This window comes from Uranotaenia lowii, chromosome 1, assembly GCF_029784155.1.
Source record: "Uranotaenia lowii strain MFRU-FL chromosome 1, ASM2978415v1, whole genome shotgun sequence".
Classification (NCBI taxonomy): Eukaryota; Metazoa; Arthropoda; class Insecta; order Diptera; family Culicidae; genus Uranotaenia; species Uranotaenia lowii.
In genome coordinates this window covers 104,382,660-104,401,155 of record NC_073691.1, presented here as the reverse complement: position 1 = coordinate 104,401,155, position 18,496 = coordinate 104,382,660, and the positions used below count along the sequence as shown (strand labels likewise).

At 42.9% G+C, this 18,496-nt stretch overlaps 2 protein-coding genes and 1 long non-coding RNA gene across 3 annotated transcripts; 1 reads left to right on the top strand and 2 right to left on the bottom strand.

Moving 5' to 3' along the window:
• Positions 1-444: 444 nt before the first annotated feature.
• LOC129737725 (uncharacterized) lies at positions 445-1,509 on the top strand. Its single transcript, XM_055728884.1, has one exon. The coding sequence runs from the start codon at positions 445-447 to the stop codon at positions 1,507-1,509; it is 1,065 nt and encodes a 354-aa protein (XP_055584859.1).
• A 9,026-nt stretch (positions 1,510-10,535) lies between these two features.
• LOC129752383 (uncharacterized) lies at positions 10,536-14,393 on the bottom strand. Its single transcript, XR_008738864.1, has 3 exons — positions 13,116-14,393; positions 12,759-13,023; positions 10,536-10,900 (listed from the first exon to the last, which is right to left on the bottom strand). It is a non-coding gene; the product is annotated as an uncharacterized LOC129752383 (long non-coding RNA).
• A 17-nt stretch (positions 14,394-14,410) lies between these two features.
• Positions 14,411-16,216, bottom strand: LOC129737724 (uncharacterized). Its single transcript, XM_055728883.1, has 3 exons — positions 15,400-16,216; positions 14,571-15,322; positions 14,411-14,476 (listed from the first exon to the last, which is right to left on the bottom strand). Exons 1-3 carry the CDS (start codon positions 16,214-16,216, stop codon positions 14,411-14,413), a joined length of 1,635 nt encoding a protein of 544 aa, XP_055584858.1.
• Between the last annotated feature and the right edge of the window lie 2,280 nt (positions 16,217-18,496).

Below are 18,496 nucleotides of genomic sequence, written 5' to 3'. Positions count from 1 at the left end.
TGTATTGGGCAACATTAGAAAACTCAAACCCCCCATTATCCCCGAAATAGCGTGTACTCACTCGTTTCACAAGGTTGCAACATGCTTCCTCCTCGGCCTGGACTTCCGATGTCTCTCGCCTCTGATGCGGCGACGAAATTTGCTGTGGATGCTGCACCCGATGATCGCCTGCTGTGGCGGTCAGAGGCCCTTTGCTTCGGCGGTGGCTTCCAGCTGTAACGCCGCGGATGCGGCGAGGAACTTTGGCGGCTGCTGCACCCGATAATCGCCTTGCTGCGGCGGTCAAAGGATCCTTGCATCGGCTGTGGTCACGCCACAGGAGCGGCGAGGAACTTCGGCGGCTGCTGCGCCCGATGATCGCCTGCGGCGGCGGTCAGAGGCTTTTTGCTTCGGCGGTGGTCACGCCACAGATGCGGCGAGGAATCTCGGCGGCTGCTGCGCCCGATGATCGCCTGCGGCGGCGGTCAGAGGCTTTTTGCTTCGGCGGTGGCCACGCCACAGATGCGGCGAGGAATCTCGACGGCTGCTGCGCCCGATGATCGCCTGCTGCGGCGGTCAGAGGCTTTTGCTTCGGCTGCGGTCACGCCACAGGTGCGGCGAGGAACTTCGGCGGCTGCTGCGCCCGATGATCGCCTGCTGCGGCGGTCAGAGACTTTTGCTTCGGCTGCGGTCACGCCACAGGTGCGGCGAGGAACTTCGGCGGCTGCTGCACCCGATAATCGCCTTGCTGCGGCGGTCAGAGGACCCTTGCTCCGGCTGTGGTCACGCCACAGATGCGGCGAGGAATCTCGGTGGCTGCTGCGCCCGATGATCGCCTGCTGCGGCGGTCTGAGGACCCTTGCTCCGGCTGTGGTCACGCCACAGATGCGGCGAGGAATCTCGGCGGCTGCTGCGCCCGATGATCGCCTGCTGCGGCGGTCTGAGGACCCTTGCTCCGGCTGTGGTCACGCCACAGATGCGGCAAGGAGCTTCGGTGGCTGCTTCGGCGGTCAGAAGCCCTTTTCTTCGGCGGCGATTCCCGGAGGTTACGCCACGGATGCGGCAATGGGCTTCGGTGGCTGCTTCGGCGGTCAGAGGCCCTTTTCTTCGGCGGCGATTCCCGGAGGTTACGCCACGGATGCGGCAATGGGCTTCGGTGGCTGCTTCGGCGGTCAGAGGCCCTTTTCTTCGGCGGCGATTCCCGGAGGTTACGCCACGGATGCGGCAATGGGCTTCGGTGGCTGCTTCGGCGGTCAGAGGCCCTTTTCTTCGGCGGCGATTCCCGGAGGTTACGCCACGGATGCGGCAAGGAGCTTCGGTGGCTGTGGCGGCGGTCAGAGGCCCTTTACTTCGGCGGCGATTCCCGGAGGTTACGCCACGGATGCGGCAAGGAGCTTCGGTGGCTGTTGCGGCGGTCAGAGGCCCTTTACTTCGGCAGTGGCTTTCGGCTGTAGCGCCTTAGATGCGGCGAGGAGCTTCCTAGAAGGAAATTGGGGAAAAAAGGGCCGCCTTCGCAAAAGCCCGTATTAGTCGCCAGCCTCTTTTTCCTGATGATTGGCCAATTTACCTTTTGCGACCCTTTTGGAAAGGAAAGCTTTTTTCCTCCACACCCGACTTCCTTGCGAATAGATTTCTCGGCGCTGGGTACCCTATGGGTGATTTATTAATAATTTAGATGTGTGGAATGGCTTGCTGGTGGCGAATTTTACCTTGGCTTTCCTTTTGTTTCGCCTGACTCGGTGCACGTCGGTAAAATGCACTCTCGGTAAATGGCACTCTCTCTTCGTGTGTGCTGCAATTAATTCGCATTTTTGTTAATGCCGAACCGCAAGAGGATGATTAGTGGTCCTACCTACCTCCGGATGTGCTGGGAACGGCTCTGGCACAGCTTTTCTTGGCACCACAATCCGGAATCACGCGCACTACCACGCTATAAATGTGGCGACCGACCGTCTCGTTTTTTCACCGGAAACTGACTTGACGTTTCGGCGGTTCTGCACGCTCCGTATTTTTTACACATTTTTCTGCACGCTCCGTTTTGCTAATTTATTTTCTGCACGCTCAGTATTCTTCATGTGTTTTTGCGTTTATACCTTGTACACGCTAACGCTGCTTAATATGGGGTTGGGTTTTTGGATGAGTTATTGTTGCCAAACGCTTAAAACGTATCAATTTGAGACTGATGAAATAGTGATAAATTTAAATGCAACACCATGTCGTGTAATTTTAAGAAATTTCTAATTCAGTGCTATTAAGAATTTTGTGTGACCCGAAAATGTTGTAATATTACATCACATATGATGTAACGAAAAAAATGCATCACATATAATGGAATTTTCAGTGCAAGTTGAATATTACACGTCTATAAACTTCAACAGACGTGTAAAATATGAAAGACATGTAAAATTTTTGAGACGTGTAATATTGAATTCGCATTGAAAATTCCGTCATATGTGATGCTTCTTTTTATTTACATCATATGTGATGTAGATTTACATCAAATAATCGTGTTCCGTGTCAAATTATGTTCGTGTCATTAGAATTCAGTGTTGTTAAGGATTCAACTTTTTTTATTTTGTAAATTTACATTAATAAATCGCGTTCCACGTCATGTAATAATAAAGGTTTTCTATTTCAGTGCTGTTTAGGATTCAGATTTTTTTTCTGTGTACTTATAAACAGAACAGGAAATTGATGAAGTGGGATTGAAAACTTGAAAATAATTATTGAACCTGTAATTTTTACGCTGTAATTTGTTTTGAACGGTAAAACTACGACAAATGTCATGCTCCTTTTTGTTACAGGACATTTGTTGTAAAATCAAATCATTTTTTATTTAATATTGTAATTGTGCTTTATTGATTTAACGTCAGCCCATCGATATAAAATCATAGTTAGGGTCAAGGAAATACAATTCGATAGTAACAAGTGAATTAATTAGTTCTAGTCTGTACTATTCAATTACTCTCTAAAAAATTATTCTAAAGAGAAAGCTGACTTAAATGAAGAGATAGTGTTTTCTGTCTGATAGGTAGTGCTAAATCAAAACGATTTTGTTTCCATTACTTGTTGAATTGTTTTAAAGGCAACAACTTTCAGTTACACGTAATTATCAATATTTTTTTGTGTTTATAGATTGGATTCACAAGAATTAAAATTTAAATCTTGAAAAAGATCAGTTTAATAAGTAAATAGTAAATAATTGTGACAACGGTACTCACCTTGCTTTCCTTTTGAAGTGTAACACCGAAAATTGATGAAAAGTAATCCAAGTGAAGCCACCACCTCTGAGCGTGCCTGGGATCCGGATCTGGATACCGTACCGTGTGGAAATTTCCTTGGAATTCGATGGATCGATGTTTTCTATGGGGACGATAACGGGTTAGAAAATTATTTTGATAAAACTTGATTATTTAGAACTCAATCAATCAAACATTTTCGAAATTTGTTTCTTGAATTGATCCACAAGAATTAAAATTTCAATCATGAAAAAGATCATTTTAATAAGTACATAGTAAATAATTGTGACATTGCTTCCCTTTTGAAGGATCACACCGAAAACTGATTAAAAGTAATCCAAGGGAAGCCACCCACCTTAGAGCGTGTCCGGGATCCGGATCCGGATACGATGTCCGGGATAGCATTCCACCAGAGCCTGTACAGTGTGGACATTTCTTTGGAAGCTTTGTTTGCATGGTTCGATCCCGAATAGCCAAGATCGTGGTATAAATATGACAAAACAATGATTTTGAATTTAACAATAAACTTCATAATAATTTCAAAATATTTATCAACCAATTTTTATGATGAAATTACCATGATTTTTAAAGTCACCGTGAAGTATATCGTTTATTCAAAATATTTCATGGTGCCAAATATGTCAGAAACACGAACACTGTACGGTATCACAGTGATATTCTTGTGATTTTTATTGTTACAGTGTACTTGATGGTGAAATAAAAATCCAAACCACGCGAAAATTGGTAAATTTACTCATTTACATTTTTCCGTGTAGCGAAAATTTTTCTCGCTCCATAAACGTCACTTTCTTTCGGAGGTTGTGGCTGTTATTTTCGCGGTCGGAATCAGCTAATCCGTACTAAATCCGAAATCAAGCAGACCGGATTCGGAAATGAAAATGATGGCTCAGCTGTGTAAGTATACTTTTTTTTATATATTGATTAATTTGTAGGATAACTTTGCAAAAACTTATTTCCAGGGTCGGCAAGAAGATGGCTCAAGCTCCGCCGATATGTTGCAGTTTATCCGTAGTGCAGATAGTGCAGCCGCCGCCCGTGGCGTAGAAGATAGCCTTCAAGTCTTCTAAGCCAGGGGGTATGAGATCGAATCCCGGTCACGGCATACATAGTACACTTTCGGTGGGTTGGTGGTTTTAGCATTTGGAAGATGCTAGCCATCATATCCTCGAAAAATGTACGCTTAGAGTTAAGTAAAAAGGAATCTCTTCGAGGAAACATCATGTTTCATTGAGATCCTGTATGTGTTTGTGTTCGTTTTTTTTAAAAAAAAAAAAGGACACCGCTTTCAACCGGTGGTGGTTGTAAAGCGTTGAGTTTTCCTTACGGTGTTTCCAATTCCGTGTCACCCGTTTGCTGGATTGTGATTAAAAACTTATTGAATTGTAGGACGACTTGATTGAATAAAATAAGTTCAGATAAGAATATATTTTCATTCTGTTCCAATCGCTCGACCCGTTCGGATGCGTTTCCACACCGCAGTGTCGAAGTTTGGTTTTACCAAGTCGGAGTGCTATCGCGAAAGTGCAGTTTTGTTCGCCCGGAGTGATTTTCCTGCTCGGTCGTCAATTGCCGAGACTCGTGTGCAACAATAATTGGCAAAAATTGGCCATCACCAAATTGCTTCGCAACTGCAAGTTTTTGCCATCTCCATATACGGCAATAACCATCATCAGATAGCGTTCACCCAAGAATCCAGATTTTTCTACCGTCGGAGTGAAGACTTGGAGAGTTCAAGTTTGATTACGGGACCGAGTTGCAGAGCTGCAGGTCGATTCGTCGTTTGGTTGATCGTGATCCCCGATTGAAGACGCCATCTTTTTCCAACGGAGGACCACGTGTTCGAGACAATCAACGGACACTCAGAAAAAAAGTTTGAAGCAAAGTTACAAAAAAACAATTGTGAGTTTTTTTTTTATTCTTTTTCCCTTTACTTATTCTATCTTCATTTCCCTTTTTATTATTTCGATAATTGATTGCTTCGTTCATATTTCTAACACGGAAGGCATTCGTGTCCCCGTGCAGAAATATGAACGAAGGCGGGGGGTTAAACCCCTCAACTGATAATGATGAGAATATGACCTACGAGAATGAGGAGCATCTGGAGGATCCAGATGCTGCTGGTCCCTCAAATGCTCACATTTCTCAGACGGACAGTAATTCCTCATCATCAGTTGAGAGTAGAACAACCCGGCTCCGAAAATATCCGGAAGGTTCATCTTCTTCTGGATCTTGGGTGGTTTTTATCCGGCCCAAAAAGAACGGCAAGCCTCTCAATGTGGTACAGATCACCAAAGATCTGGCGAGGTGGACCTCTGTAACCAGTGTTACAAAATTGCGTGCAAACAAGCTGCGCGTTGTTGTGGGTAACTCGAAAGCTGCTAATGAGATTGTAGCCAGCAATTTTCTGAATTTAGAGTATCACGTTTACATCCCGTCTCGAGACGTAGAGATTGAGGGCGTGATCACAGAAATGAGTCTGGATGCGAAATACGTTAAATCCAACGGCGTTGGTAAGTTCAAGAGCCTCGATTCGACTTCTGTCGAAATCGTGGATTGCCGTCAACTCAATACTGCCAACGTCGTAAATGGAGTTACAAAGTATTCGCCTTCAGCTTCATTTCGTGTGACCTTCGCGGGTACCGCCCTCCCTCACTACGTCTTGATTGACGGAGTTTTAAGGCTTCCCGTGCGACTCTTCGTGCCTCGACCCATGCATTGTCAAAATTGCATCAAGTTGGGGCACACAGCGTCGCACTGTTCCAATAAGCCACGCTGTCCCCAATGCGGGGAGAATCATGGGGCTGGAGCATGCTCAGCAATAGAGCAGAAATGTGTCTATTGCGGGGGCTCACCCCATGAAATCTCTTCGTGCGAGGCATTCAAGAGTTGCTGGGATAAACAGAAGCGCTCTTTAAAAGAACGATCGAGACGTTCTTATGCCTCTATCTTAAAGAGCGCTTCTCCACTGGCCCAACCTCATTCGAGTAACATCTTTTCTGTGTTGCCAGTTGACAACGAAGAGGCGACTGACGAGGAGAACCCTTTTGTTTTCGTTGCGAACTCCCGGAAACGTGCTAAAACAACTCCCAAGACGCCCTCCAATCAGTGTCCCTAAAAAGCCGAATGCTGCAGAACAACAAAAACAAAATCCTCCTGGATTCCGCACGATATTTTCACCACAAAATAGTTCAACTCCAGCAGGGACCTCAAAGGCCCCCATGAAAAATGCAGCTTTGTCAGAATCCACTTCCCAGCCGGGATTGTTTAAGTTGGCTGACATTCTAAATGGAATGTTTTCGTTTTTCAACGTTTCTGAATCCATCAGAAGCATTGTAACAACAATGCTTCCTGTATTAAAGACATTTTTGAAGCAATTGATGCAAACTTGGCCCCTCATTTCAGTGTTTATCTCTCTCGATGGCTAATTTACGCCGAGAGGTCGGAGATATCACTGTGTTACAGTGGAATTGTCGTAGTATTATCCCTAAACTGGATCCGTTCAAATTTCTTCTTCATGAAACTAGTTGCGATATTTTTGCCCTTTCTGAAACATGGCTTTCTTCTGAGTCAAACATCTCCTTCCACGATTTTAACATTATCCGTCTGGATCGCAACGATTCTTATGGAGGGGTGCTTTTGGGGATCAATAAGCGCCACTCCTTCTATAGAATCCACCTCCCTTTATCAGGAGGAATTGAAGCTGTTGCATGTCATACAACTATAAGAGGTAAGGACTTATGCGTTGTCAGTTTGTACTGGCCTCATAGAGTTGCAGTGGATCGAAATCACCTAGAGGACCTGTGCTCAGTGCTTCCTGAGCCAAGGTTGATCCTGGGTGATTTCAATTCACATGGAACTGTCTGGGGAGAACAAACTGACGATTGTCGTTCTACTCTTATTTATGACATTTGTGACAGTTTCAATTTAACAATTTTGAACACGGGTGAAAAAACACGGGTTCCTAAACCTCCTGCAAGACCAAGTGCAATTGACCTCTCACTCTGCTCAAACTCACTATCATTGGATTGCCAGTGGAAGGTAATCCCTGATCCCAATGGTAGTGATCACTTGCCAATCAAAATTACAATCACCAATGGGGCCAGCACTTCAAATTCAACAAATATGGCATATGACCTTACAAGACACATCGACTGGAAAAAGTACTCGGACGAAATAACAGATGCCATTGATTCTATGAATGTTTTACCTCCTTTGGAAGAGTATCACTTCCTTTCACGTTTGATCCATGAAAGTGCACTTTGCGCCCAAACAAAACCCATCCCAGATTCACCTGTTCTTCGAAGGCCCCCAAATCCATGGTGGGACCAGCAGTGTTCCAAGCTTTATAAGGACAAATCAAAAGCATTCAAAGATTTTCGAAAACATGGAACCCTCGTCCTTTTTGAATCATACGTTTCCCTTGAAAATCAGTTCAAAAAATTGATCAAAGGGAAGAAAAAGGCGTATTGGAGAAATTTTGTGGGTGGTTTATCAAGGGAAACATCCTTGAGTACCTTATGGAAAGTTGCACGAAGCATGCGTAATCGATCATCTACAAATGAAAGTGAAGAATATACACATAGATGGATATCCAACTTCGCACGGAAAGTCTGTCCAGATTCTACACCTGTGCAAAAAATAATCCGGAACGTGCCTTCTGATAGGTGTGGTCTGGATTCCAGCTTTTCGATGGTCGAATTTTCACTTGCGCTCCTCTCTTGTAACAATTCAGCTCCGGGAATTGATCAAATCAAATTCAACTTGTTGAAAAACCTTCCGGACACCGCAAAATTTCGCTTGTTAAATTTATTTAATCAATTCTTGGAGAACAACATTGTTCCCCAAGAGTGGCGACAAGTGAAAGTTATCGCTATCCAAAAGCCCGGAAAACCAGCATCCGATGCGAATTCGTACCGTCCTATTGCGATGTTGTCTTGTATACGCAAATTGATGGAGAAAATGATTTTGTTTCGTTTGGATAAATGGGTAGAAGCAAATGGTCTCCTTTCAGATACTCAATTTGGGTTTCGAAGGGGCAAAGGGACAAACGATTGTCTTGCTTTGCTGTCTTCAGAGATACAAATGGCGTACGCAAAACGTGAGCAAATGGCTTCAGTGTTTCTAGACATAAAGGGAGCTTTTGATGCAGTGTCGATAGAGGTTTTGTCAGACAAGTTGCACTCCCGGGGTCTGCCTCCTCTATTGAACAACATCTTATACAGCTTACTTTGTGAGAAACATCTGAACTTTGCTCACGGAGATATTGCAATTAGAAGAACCTTCTACATGGGTCTCCCGCAGGGTTCATGTTTAAGCCCACTTTTGTACAACTTTTACGTAAGTGACATCGACAGTTGTCTCTCTGAAGGCTGCACTCTAAGACAACTTGCAGATGATGGCGTAGTATCTGTAACAGGTAATACTGAGTCACATCTGCACAGACCTTTACAAGATACTTTAAACAGATTGTCATCCTGGGCTTTGGGGCTTGGAATCGAGTTCTCTCCAGAGAAAACGGAGTTGGTGGTTTTCTCTAAAAAGCATAGACCAGCTCAACCACAGCTCCAACTTCTTGGCAGGACGATCACTCAATCGAGGTGTTTTAAGTATCTTGGGGTTTGGTTTGATTCCAAATGTACCTGGAGAGCACACATTGAGTATTTGAAAGGAAAATGCCAACAGAGAATCAATTTTCTCCGATCAATCACTGGCACCTGGTGGGGAGCCCATCCAGAAGATCTTTTAAAATTGTATCGAACAACTATCCTCTCAGTTATGGAATATGGTAGCTTCTGTTTCCAGTCGGCTGCCAAAACTCACCTCATAAAACTCGAGCGTATCCAATACCGTTGTCTTCGCATCGCTTTGGGCTGTATGCCCTCTACGCACAACATGAGTCTTGAAGTTTTGGCAGGAATACTCCCTTTGAAAGATCGATTCAATCTACTGTCACTTCGGTTCCTCATTAGGTGTGAGGTCATGAACCCATTGGTGATCGTAAATTTTGAAAGGTTACTTGAGCAAAATTTTCATACAAGATTTATGTCTATATACCATGTCCTCATGTCAATGCAGGTAAACCCTTCTTCGTATTCTCCTGCTCGTGTTTGTAGCCCAGACTACGATAATTCTTCTGTCCAGTTTGATTTGTCTATGCAGCAGGAAATTCGTGGAATCCCGGATCCGCATCTTCCACTTCTGATTCCAAGAATTTTCGAAGCTAAATATAGACACGTCGATGCTGATAAATTGTACTTTACTGATGGATCACTTATAGAGGAATCAACAGGATTTGGAGTGTTCAACGAAATATCTAGCGCCTCTTACAGCCTCGAGTCACCATGCTCTGTGTATATAGCAGAGTTAGCAGCAATTCATTGGGCTTTGGACAGTATCGCTTCAAAGCCAGTCGGGCACTACTTTATTGTAACGGATAGTCTGAGTTCTGTTCAAGCAATCCACTCAATAAAACCGGGAAAGCACTCGCCATACTTCTTCGAGAAGATACGGGATAGTTTGAGTGCTTTATCAAAACGTCGCTTTACCATCACCTTTGTTTGGGTTCCCTCTCATTGCTCGATAGAGGGTAATGAGAAGGCAGACTCTCTGGCAAAGGTGGGGGCGATGGAAGGCGACACGTATCAGCGTGAAATCGCCTTCAACGAATTTTACTTTTTAGTTCGAAGAAACTCTCTTGTCAACTGGCAACGCAAATGGGACGAGGATGAGGATGGTCGGTGGCTGCACTCGATTATCCCAAGGGTAAGCCTTAAACCATGGTTTAATAGATTGGACCTGAGTCGGGATTTTATTCGTATATTTTCCCGTCTCATGTCCAATCATTGTTCCTTAGACGCGGTACTCTATCGTTTTGATATTGCTGGCAGCAATTTGTGTAGTTGCGGCCAAGGTTACCACGACATCGAGCATATTGTTTGGTCGTGCGAGGTCCATCTTGTCGCTAGAACGAATTTCATAGACTCCCTTCGGGCCCGAGGAAAACCACCCTATGTTCCAGTGAGAGATGTGCTGGCAGTGATAGACTTGGACTACATGTTCGAAATATATCTTTTCCTTAAAGCTATTGATCTTCGTCTATAATTCTTTTTATTTTCATATTTCTCTATCTATTTTCTTTTCTTTAAAAAAAGCAAACTATTGTAAAAAAAAAACAAAAAGAGTTTGGCTCCTTAAAGCCTAAAGGTATGAGCCGTTTCAAATAAAGAATTAACAAAAAAAAAAAGAATATATTTTCAAATTAAGCTCGATTTTGCTTTCAAAACGCCGGGCACTTATATTTCCTAACAAATGGACCCGAAAAACAAAATTTAACAAACCAAACAATTCAACTAAAATTCAACTTTATTTGTTTATTATATTTATATTAAAATCATACTTTTCTAAAAAATCTTCAACTTCTTTTTCTATCCAACGTGCTGATTGAAATAATTGCTGCTCCGAAAAACTGGGTCCCATTAGTTGCAAACTTATTGGACCTCGTTCCGAAAGCCGAATCGGTAGGGACAGTACTGGAATGCCACCCATATCGGCTGGTTGGATACAAAAATCCTGCACAGCGCACTGGTCTCGATTATTATTACTCCGAGAAACTCCGAGTGACCATTTTTGGTCACAAATTACGATGCTTCAAGTTTGTTTATCTGAAATTGAGTGAGAAAGGAAAAAATGTTATCAAAATTCATAGGTATCAGTATCAGGTATCAGAAAAGGGGTAGGCTTGATAGCGGCACGTTATCCAAACAAACGGGAAAATTGTGCCTAGCCTTTTTTTTACAGATTTCATCATATACCTGAGAAACCTAAAAACCATAAAAGGATTAGAAAATAAATAAATATTTAGGGCATAAAGCCGATCCACGTAGGGATTTTGAAGCATTGAAGCTTATAACCACATTGGGTGAAAAATGACAGATTGTTATTTTAGTTTAAATTCTTAGAATTAGATACACTTATAGCAGGATATGCGAGAGTACATAAAAGCTTTCTAGCAAACGAAAAACAGGCAAATGAATCACACATTATTGATTCACAACTACAAAATTCAGGAGATTTGAATTTACAATGATCAGAAAATGTTCTAACCAGGATGCTACAATGAGGGCAAATAAACGATTTCATAATGGCAAAGTTGGCATTTAGCCTATCCACATAGGGATAGCAATTAAGCTTTTTTTTAATCATTATATTGGAAATTAGGACTTTTTTAGCTTTCTTTGTTAAATTCTGACATACATTAAAAAAAAAAAATGAAGTCGGGCAAAAGAGGGACCTGTACACACTAAGTGGAAGGTAAATATAGGTACAATAGTACCTCTGAATCATAGCTTAACCATACAGGAGATTCAGAGCACAAAGTCTTGATTTTATATATTTTTATTTAACTGACCAGTTAGCGCTCTGGTTAGACGACTACAATGAGCTTCTGTGACGCCAAATTTGAAACTAGCGATATTATCACTGCACGAAGCTATAGCAGTGGATTCCAGAACCAGGATTGACGTATGATACGAAATATCAGAGTACGATACTTAAGGAGCTTTGACTCTTCTTAACACTATAACCATTCTAAAGCTAAGAGAACATGTGTCAATACAAGAGAAGTGACATATATTAGGTGAAACAGATATGACTGTCGACATGCGATACAAGTTTTGATCAAAATCTTGATGTAATAGGGAATATTGAAACCTTTTAGCAACCTAAAAAAAAAAAAAATATTTTTTTGAAAATTTTTTCCACGAAAACGATATTTGTACGGCTTCAATGATTGAATAACCATGACGCAATTTTAATAAAATATCTTTATATGAACGGACATTTACCTCCACAAAATTCTGTTAGCAATCCAAAGATAGAAGGGACTGAATACTTGTCCATTATAAGGAAAATGCACTAATTTTGCGCTTGACGTAACAGATATAACTGATGTAATTTAGATCATATTCTTCAATGATTCCAAATCGGTTAATATTAACAGATAGCCAAAAGCAATGGAACCGTAAGCGATGCGTTTGCGATTCACATTTGAACACTTGTGAAGAGTTTATTGAACAGAGTTACTAGGAGAGCAGAGAGATTAGTTAGATGAAAAATCATATTCCAAATTGGTAAAACAAGAAAATATAGAAGAATACAGCTTGTGCAAATGCATGTACTACATATGCACTATTGGCATACCCTTCTCGAGAGAAAATACGTACTAAGGTTAAAAAAAATACTAGCAAGAATTTAAAACTGATGCAGATTCAAAACATTTACTTCCAATGTTTTAAACTTGAAAAACTTCTGAACTCTGCATGCAATAGTTGACCTTGACCTATTTTCTCTCCCGCCCAGATACAGCCTCATTGATTTCCAATAGACAGAAATATGAGGTGAACGTATCTGGGAAGTACTGGATAAGTCGCCTCGTACGACATGGACCAGTATCCCAGTGGCAGTATTCTTTAGGCCGCTGCCACACAGCCACACAGCATTATATTTATATTAAAATCATACTTTTCTAAAAAATCTTCAACTTCTTTTTCTATCCAACGTGCTGATTGAAATAATTGCTGCTCCGAAAAACTGGGTCCCATTAGTTGCAAACTTATTGGACCTCGTTCCGAAAGCCGAATCGGTAGGGACAGTACTGGAATGCCACCCATATCGGCCGGTTGGATACAAAAATCCTGCACAGCGCACTGGTCTCGATTATTATTACTCCGAGAAACTCCGAGTGACCATTTTTGGTCACAAATTACGATGCTTCAAGTTTGTTTATCTGAAATTGAGTGAGAAAGGAAAAAATGTTATCAAAATTCATAGGTAGAAAAAAAGTCAAAAACAGTATAAAATACAAAATAAATAACTCACCATCAGAACCAGCATTTACACTTTCTCGTTCAATTCCTGGAAAACCCCGAAAAAATGTAACGAAATTGCGAATTTAACTGCAGTTATTACAAGAAAAACCATCCACAATTTTAAGCTGATACAATTTTTTTCTTAAAATAAATATCAACAAACATCTACACGCTGCGACATCGTTTGTTTAATTCTGCTCAAAACGGTAGAATTTTTTCAGTGCATGTTTGCTCTCGCCCCTTTCTAGTGAGCAAATTTGGTGATTTTGTCGGTCCCGACGGCATCGGCCCTATTTTGCTCACCTTCATATTAACCCCCGGTGCGGTATGGAAGTGATTAAACTCGTGAGCATTTTCACTTTGCTCGCAATTGCTGCGGATGCCCTAAGTTGCTTAACAACCCCCTTTTTTCATGGTAAATTTTGCTAGAACCATAAATTTCACTGTTTAAAAATATGAATTTTAAAGTCCATTCATGGTTTCATGTACCATGATTCGCATAGTTTCAACCATAAAATTCATGGTTGCGTGAAAATGAAATTCATGGTGTTTTCATAATGTTTTTCTATTCGGGATGTTTTCTATGGGGACAACTAAGGGTTAGAAAATGATATAAATAAAACTTGATTATTTAGAATTCAATCAATCAAACATACCTCGCTTTTTATTAAATTATCGCCGGACAATGGCTTCTTCTACATACCGCTAAAAGCATTTCTGAAAAGAAACAGCGGAAACGGCAGAAACAGAACTGCGACCAAATTTCACAACACAATTCACAACAATCACGCACCAAAACGAAACACGCACCCATATTGCTGCGATTGAAAACTGCCTGTGTTTCGTTTTGTTCATGCAGCACTGCGATAAATATCGTCTGTTTTCGAGCAATCGAGCAGGCGGATGGAAATCGAGCCGATAACCGACCGAATTCTAACCGCTAGAATTCGAGTACCGCCATGTCTGTTTTGCAATCGGCCCGATTGAGCAAACGTTCCTGACAGGGAGGTTGAGGAAAATTTAGCACAGCTTCGACCTTGCTCGGGTTTGGTTTGATGCCCTCGGGAGTGATGAGATGACCCAGGAATTTCACCTCAGATTTCCCGATTTGGCATTTGCTGGCGTTGATGGTCAGGTTGTTTTCCCTCAGGATCTGGAATACTTGACGCAGATGCTGTTTATGCTCTTCGATGCTGGCGGAGCCGATGCATAAGTCGTCGACGTACGGGAAAACATATTCCAGGTGGCCCAGAATCTGATGGAGGTGCCTCTGGAGAGTTTGACCGGCGTTACGCAATCCAAATGTCATGAATTTGAACTCGAAAAGGCCAAACGGGGTCGTAATTGCGGTCTTTGGTACATCTTCCGTTGCTACAGGAATTTGATGGTAGGCACGTTGCAGATCAATGCATGAGAAAATGCATTTCCCATAGAGGATGTTGGAAAAGTCCTGTATATGTGGCACTGGGTAACGATCGGGAACGGTGATGGCGTTGAGATTCCGATAGTCACCACACGGTCTCCATTTGCCATTGGATTTCCGTACCATGTGAAGAGGACTGGCCCAGGAACTTTTCGATGGTTGGCATATTCCCTGCTCCATGAGGAAACGGAATTCCTCTTTGGCTTCCTTCAGCTTGTCTGGTGGCAACCGACGGGGGCGACAAAAAACTGGTTGGCCTGTCGTAATGATCTGATGGACGGTGTTCGACTTGGTCGGGTGATGGTTCATGTTCAGGATGGTGATGTCTTGGAATTCCTTCAGGATGTCTGAGAAGGGTGAGTTCACATCAAATGTGGTTATCGTTGGCTCGGAGGCAGCGTTGATGTTGTTCACTTGCAGGTTGGTGAGGTTGTCAATCAGCTTGTTGCGTTTCAGATCCACCAGAAGATCAAAGTGCTTCAAAAAATCAGCTCCAATGATCGGGGATTTCACATCGGCGATAGTGAAAATCCACACAAATGGTCGGCGGAGTCCGATGTCCAATTGCAACCGCTTGGTGCCATAAGTTTGTATGGGGCTGCCATTTGCCGCGTAGAGGCGATGAGAAGGTGAAGGGTGAAGCTGTTCTCGTGGTGTCGGTGGTAGCACGGAAATATCAGCACCAGTGTCGATTTGAAACTGTTGTGCTGATTGCTGATCGTGCACGTGGATACGCAAGATGTCCTTGTTGAGTTCGATGCTGGTTACATCGGCTTGTGCTGGTTCGAAGGAGGCTTCGGATGATTGCGTACAATCAGGTGATTGCACGGAAATTAATTTTTTGCTGGCCGGGTGTACACATTCAACTTGCCGTCGTAGAATATGCACGGCACGTTGGCGTTGTCTCCTCTCTGCTTCTCGCACTTCTGAGCCTGGGCACCATGTCGGTAGTGGAACCAACATATCCATCGGCGGGAGCTTGTTGATCGGGATGGCGTTTGTGAGCGACGGTTTGAAGATCGGGTTTGATCTCGGTACGTCGGTCGCTCACGGCTGCGGGATTTTCCACCAAGCACCTGATCGAGTCGGCGAGAAAGTGCCTCGATGCGTTGTTCCAATGCGGACGGTTCGACGGAGTGAACGGATGGCGGATCACTCCTCGGGACTTCCAAAATCTTGTCGGCCACTTTCGCTTGTTCGTCCAATGAGGCGGTTGGCATCGCTGCGATGATGGAACGCACTGTGACTGGCAGTGCACGGAGCCACAAGTTGGAAAGAACGTTGTCCGAACACCCGTCATCACCCAGGCGGCGCATTTCCGAAAGAAGAACGCTCGGCTTCTGGTCACCTAAAATCATTCCGGAAAGCAAACTCGTTAGTCGCTGGTTATCAGAGAGGCGGAAATGCGAAATCACGGCGGATTTCAGTGTTTCGTATTTGTCGTTGTTCGCAGATTCGGTGCATTGTGCAATTGTGGTATGCACAAATTTACATCGGGGCCCAAGAGCAACAATCACGGTGTGAAATTTGTTCCTGTCGCTCCTGACACAATTCACGCTAAACGCGGCTTCCAGACACAAGAACCAAGTTTCGATGTCGTCTGGATCGAATGCAGGATAGCTGACTTTAGCAATCAGCGCTGGTTCCTCTGCTAGTAAATGTTCACTTTTCACACCGTCTTGGGCCATGGTTCCACTGGTGAGTTTTTTCCACTAAAATCACTGATGTTCCTCAGGAGAGTTTTTTTTCGCCACTAGGTGCACTGGTTTACTGATGCCACGGTTGGTTCCTTTTAATCACGTCGGGGTCACCAAAATTTGGGGGTCCAAATTATCGGATATCGATTAACACACGCGTGTTCACTGTTTGATGTCAGCTTTATTAATATTCGTTTTCTATGTACAACTATTGACTATTTATACTGTGTGGTGTGTATGTGTGTGTGTGAGATATCGAATGTGTCGTGTATGCTATTGTACATGCAGGTGATTGTATGTTATTGCTATTGTTGTTCTCTATTGTCTGCTGTCGCTGTCGACTGCCGTCTGCTGTTGTTGTTGTTGGTAGCCGGCTATTGTCTGTCGCCGGTAATTGCTGCTACCTGCTATTGCGTGTCGCAATGGTCGCGTCGCTGATTGGCTAGCGCAAGCGTCGTGCGTTCTGGATGTGGAATGTTCTCGATGAGTGGAATGTTCTGGAAGGTTCGATGTGATGACGCAAGAAGGGAACGGCGGTAAAGTACGCCACAAATTGATTTAATAAATTTAACAAGCGAAATTTTGCAGCGTCCGGAAGGTTTTTCAACAAGTTGAATTTGATTTTATCAATTCCTGGAGCTGAATTGTTACAAGAGAGGAGAGCAAGTGAAAATTCGACCATCGAAAAGCTGGAATCCAGACCACACCTATCAGGAGGCACGTTCCGGATTATTTTTTGCACAGGTGTAGAATCTGGACAGACTTTCCGTGCGAAGTTGAATATCCATCTATGTGTGTATTCTTCACTTTCATTTGTAGATGATCGATTACGCATATTTCGTGCAACTTTCCATAAAGTACTCAAGGATGTTTCCCGTGATAAACCACCCACGAAATTTCTTCAATATGCCTTTTTCTTCCCTTTGATCAATTTTTTGAACTGATTTTCAAGGGAAACATATGATTCAAAAAGGACGAGGGTTCCATGTTTTCGAAAATCTTTGAATGCTTTAGATTTGTCCTTATAGAGCTTGGAACACTGCTGGTCCCACCATGGATTTGGGGTCCTTCGAAGAACAGACGAATCTGGGATGGGTTTTGTTTGAGCACAAAGTGCACTTTCATGGATCAAACGTGAAAGAAAGTGGTACTCCTCCAAAGGAGGTAGAACATTCATAGAATCAATGGCATCTGTTATTTCGTCCGAATACTTTTTCCAATCGATGTGTCTTGTAAGGTCATATGCCATATATGTTGAATTTGAAGTGCTGGCCCCATTGGTGATTGTTATTTTGATTGGTAAGTGATCACTACCATTGGGATCAGAGATGACCTTCCACTGGCAATCCAATGATAGTGAGTTTGAGCAGAGTGAGAGGTCAATTGCACTTTGTCTTGCAGGAGGTTTAGGCACCCGTGTTTTTTCACCCGTGTTCAAAATTGTTAAATTGAAACTGTCACAAATGTCATATATAAGAGTAGAACGACTATCGTCAATTTGTTCTCCCCAGACAGTTCCATGTGAATTGAAGTCACCCAGGATCAACCTTGGCTCAGGAAGTACTGAGCACAGATCCTCTAGGTGATTTCGATCCACTGCAACTCTATGAGGCCAGTACAAACTGACAACGCATAAGTCCTTACCTCTTATAGTTGTATAACATGCAATAGCTTCAATTTCTCCTGATAAAGGGAGGTGGATTCTATAAAAGGAGTGGCGCTTATTGATCCCCAAAAGCACTCCTCCATAAGAATCGTTGCGATCCAGACGGATAATGTTAAAATCGTGGAAGGAGATGTTTGACTCAGAAGAAAGCCATTTTACAGAAAGGACAAAAATATCGCAACTAGTTTCATGAAGAAGAAATTTGAACGGATCCAGTTTAGGGATTAAACTACGACAATTCCACTGTAGAACAGTGATATCTCCGACCTCTGGGCGTAAATTAGCCATCGAGAGAGATAAACACTGAAAGAAGGGGCCAAGTTTGCATCAATTGCTTCAAAAGTGTCTTTACAATAGGAAGCATTACACCAATAATGCTTTTTATGGATTCAGATACGTTGAAAAACGAAAAAATTCCATCAAGGATGTCAGAAACCTTAAAAATTCCCGCTTGAGGAGTTGATTCTGGGCAAACTTCTTTTCTGTAGCAATCGCTTTCTTAGTGATGTTGGTTGTAGGGCTGACCGTCGGGATTTTATTCGGAATCTTGGGGGTCTTAGTATTTGTTTTAGCACACTTTCGTGAGTTCGCTACGAAAATAAATG

Excerpts from the sequence above, each read along its gene's own strand:
- LOC129737725 (XM_055728884.1), top strand. The coding sequence starts at position 445 with ATGATCGCCTGCGGCGGCGGTCAGAGGCTTTTTGCTTCGGCGGTGGCC.
- LOC129737724 (XM_055728883.1), bottom strand. The coding sequence starts at position 16,216 with ATGGCCCAAGACGGTGTGAAAAGTGAACATTTACTAGCAGAGGAACCA. Across the intron at positions 15,323-15,399 it reads GCCGTGCATATTCTACGACG|CCTCCTTCGAACCAGCACAA; the intron begins GCAAGTTGAATG and ends AATCATCCGAAG. Across the intron at positions 14,477-14,570 it reads CCGTTCCCGATCGTTACCCA|CAACGGAAGATGTACCAAAG; the intron begins GTGCCACATATA and ends AAATTCCTGTAG.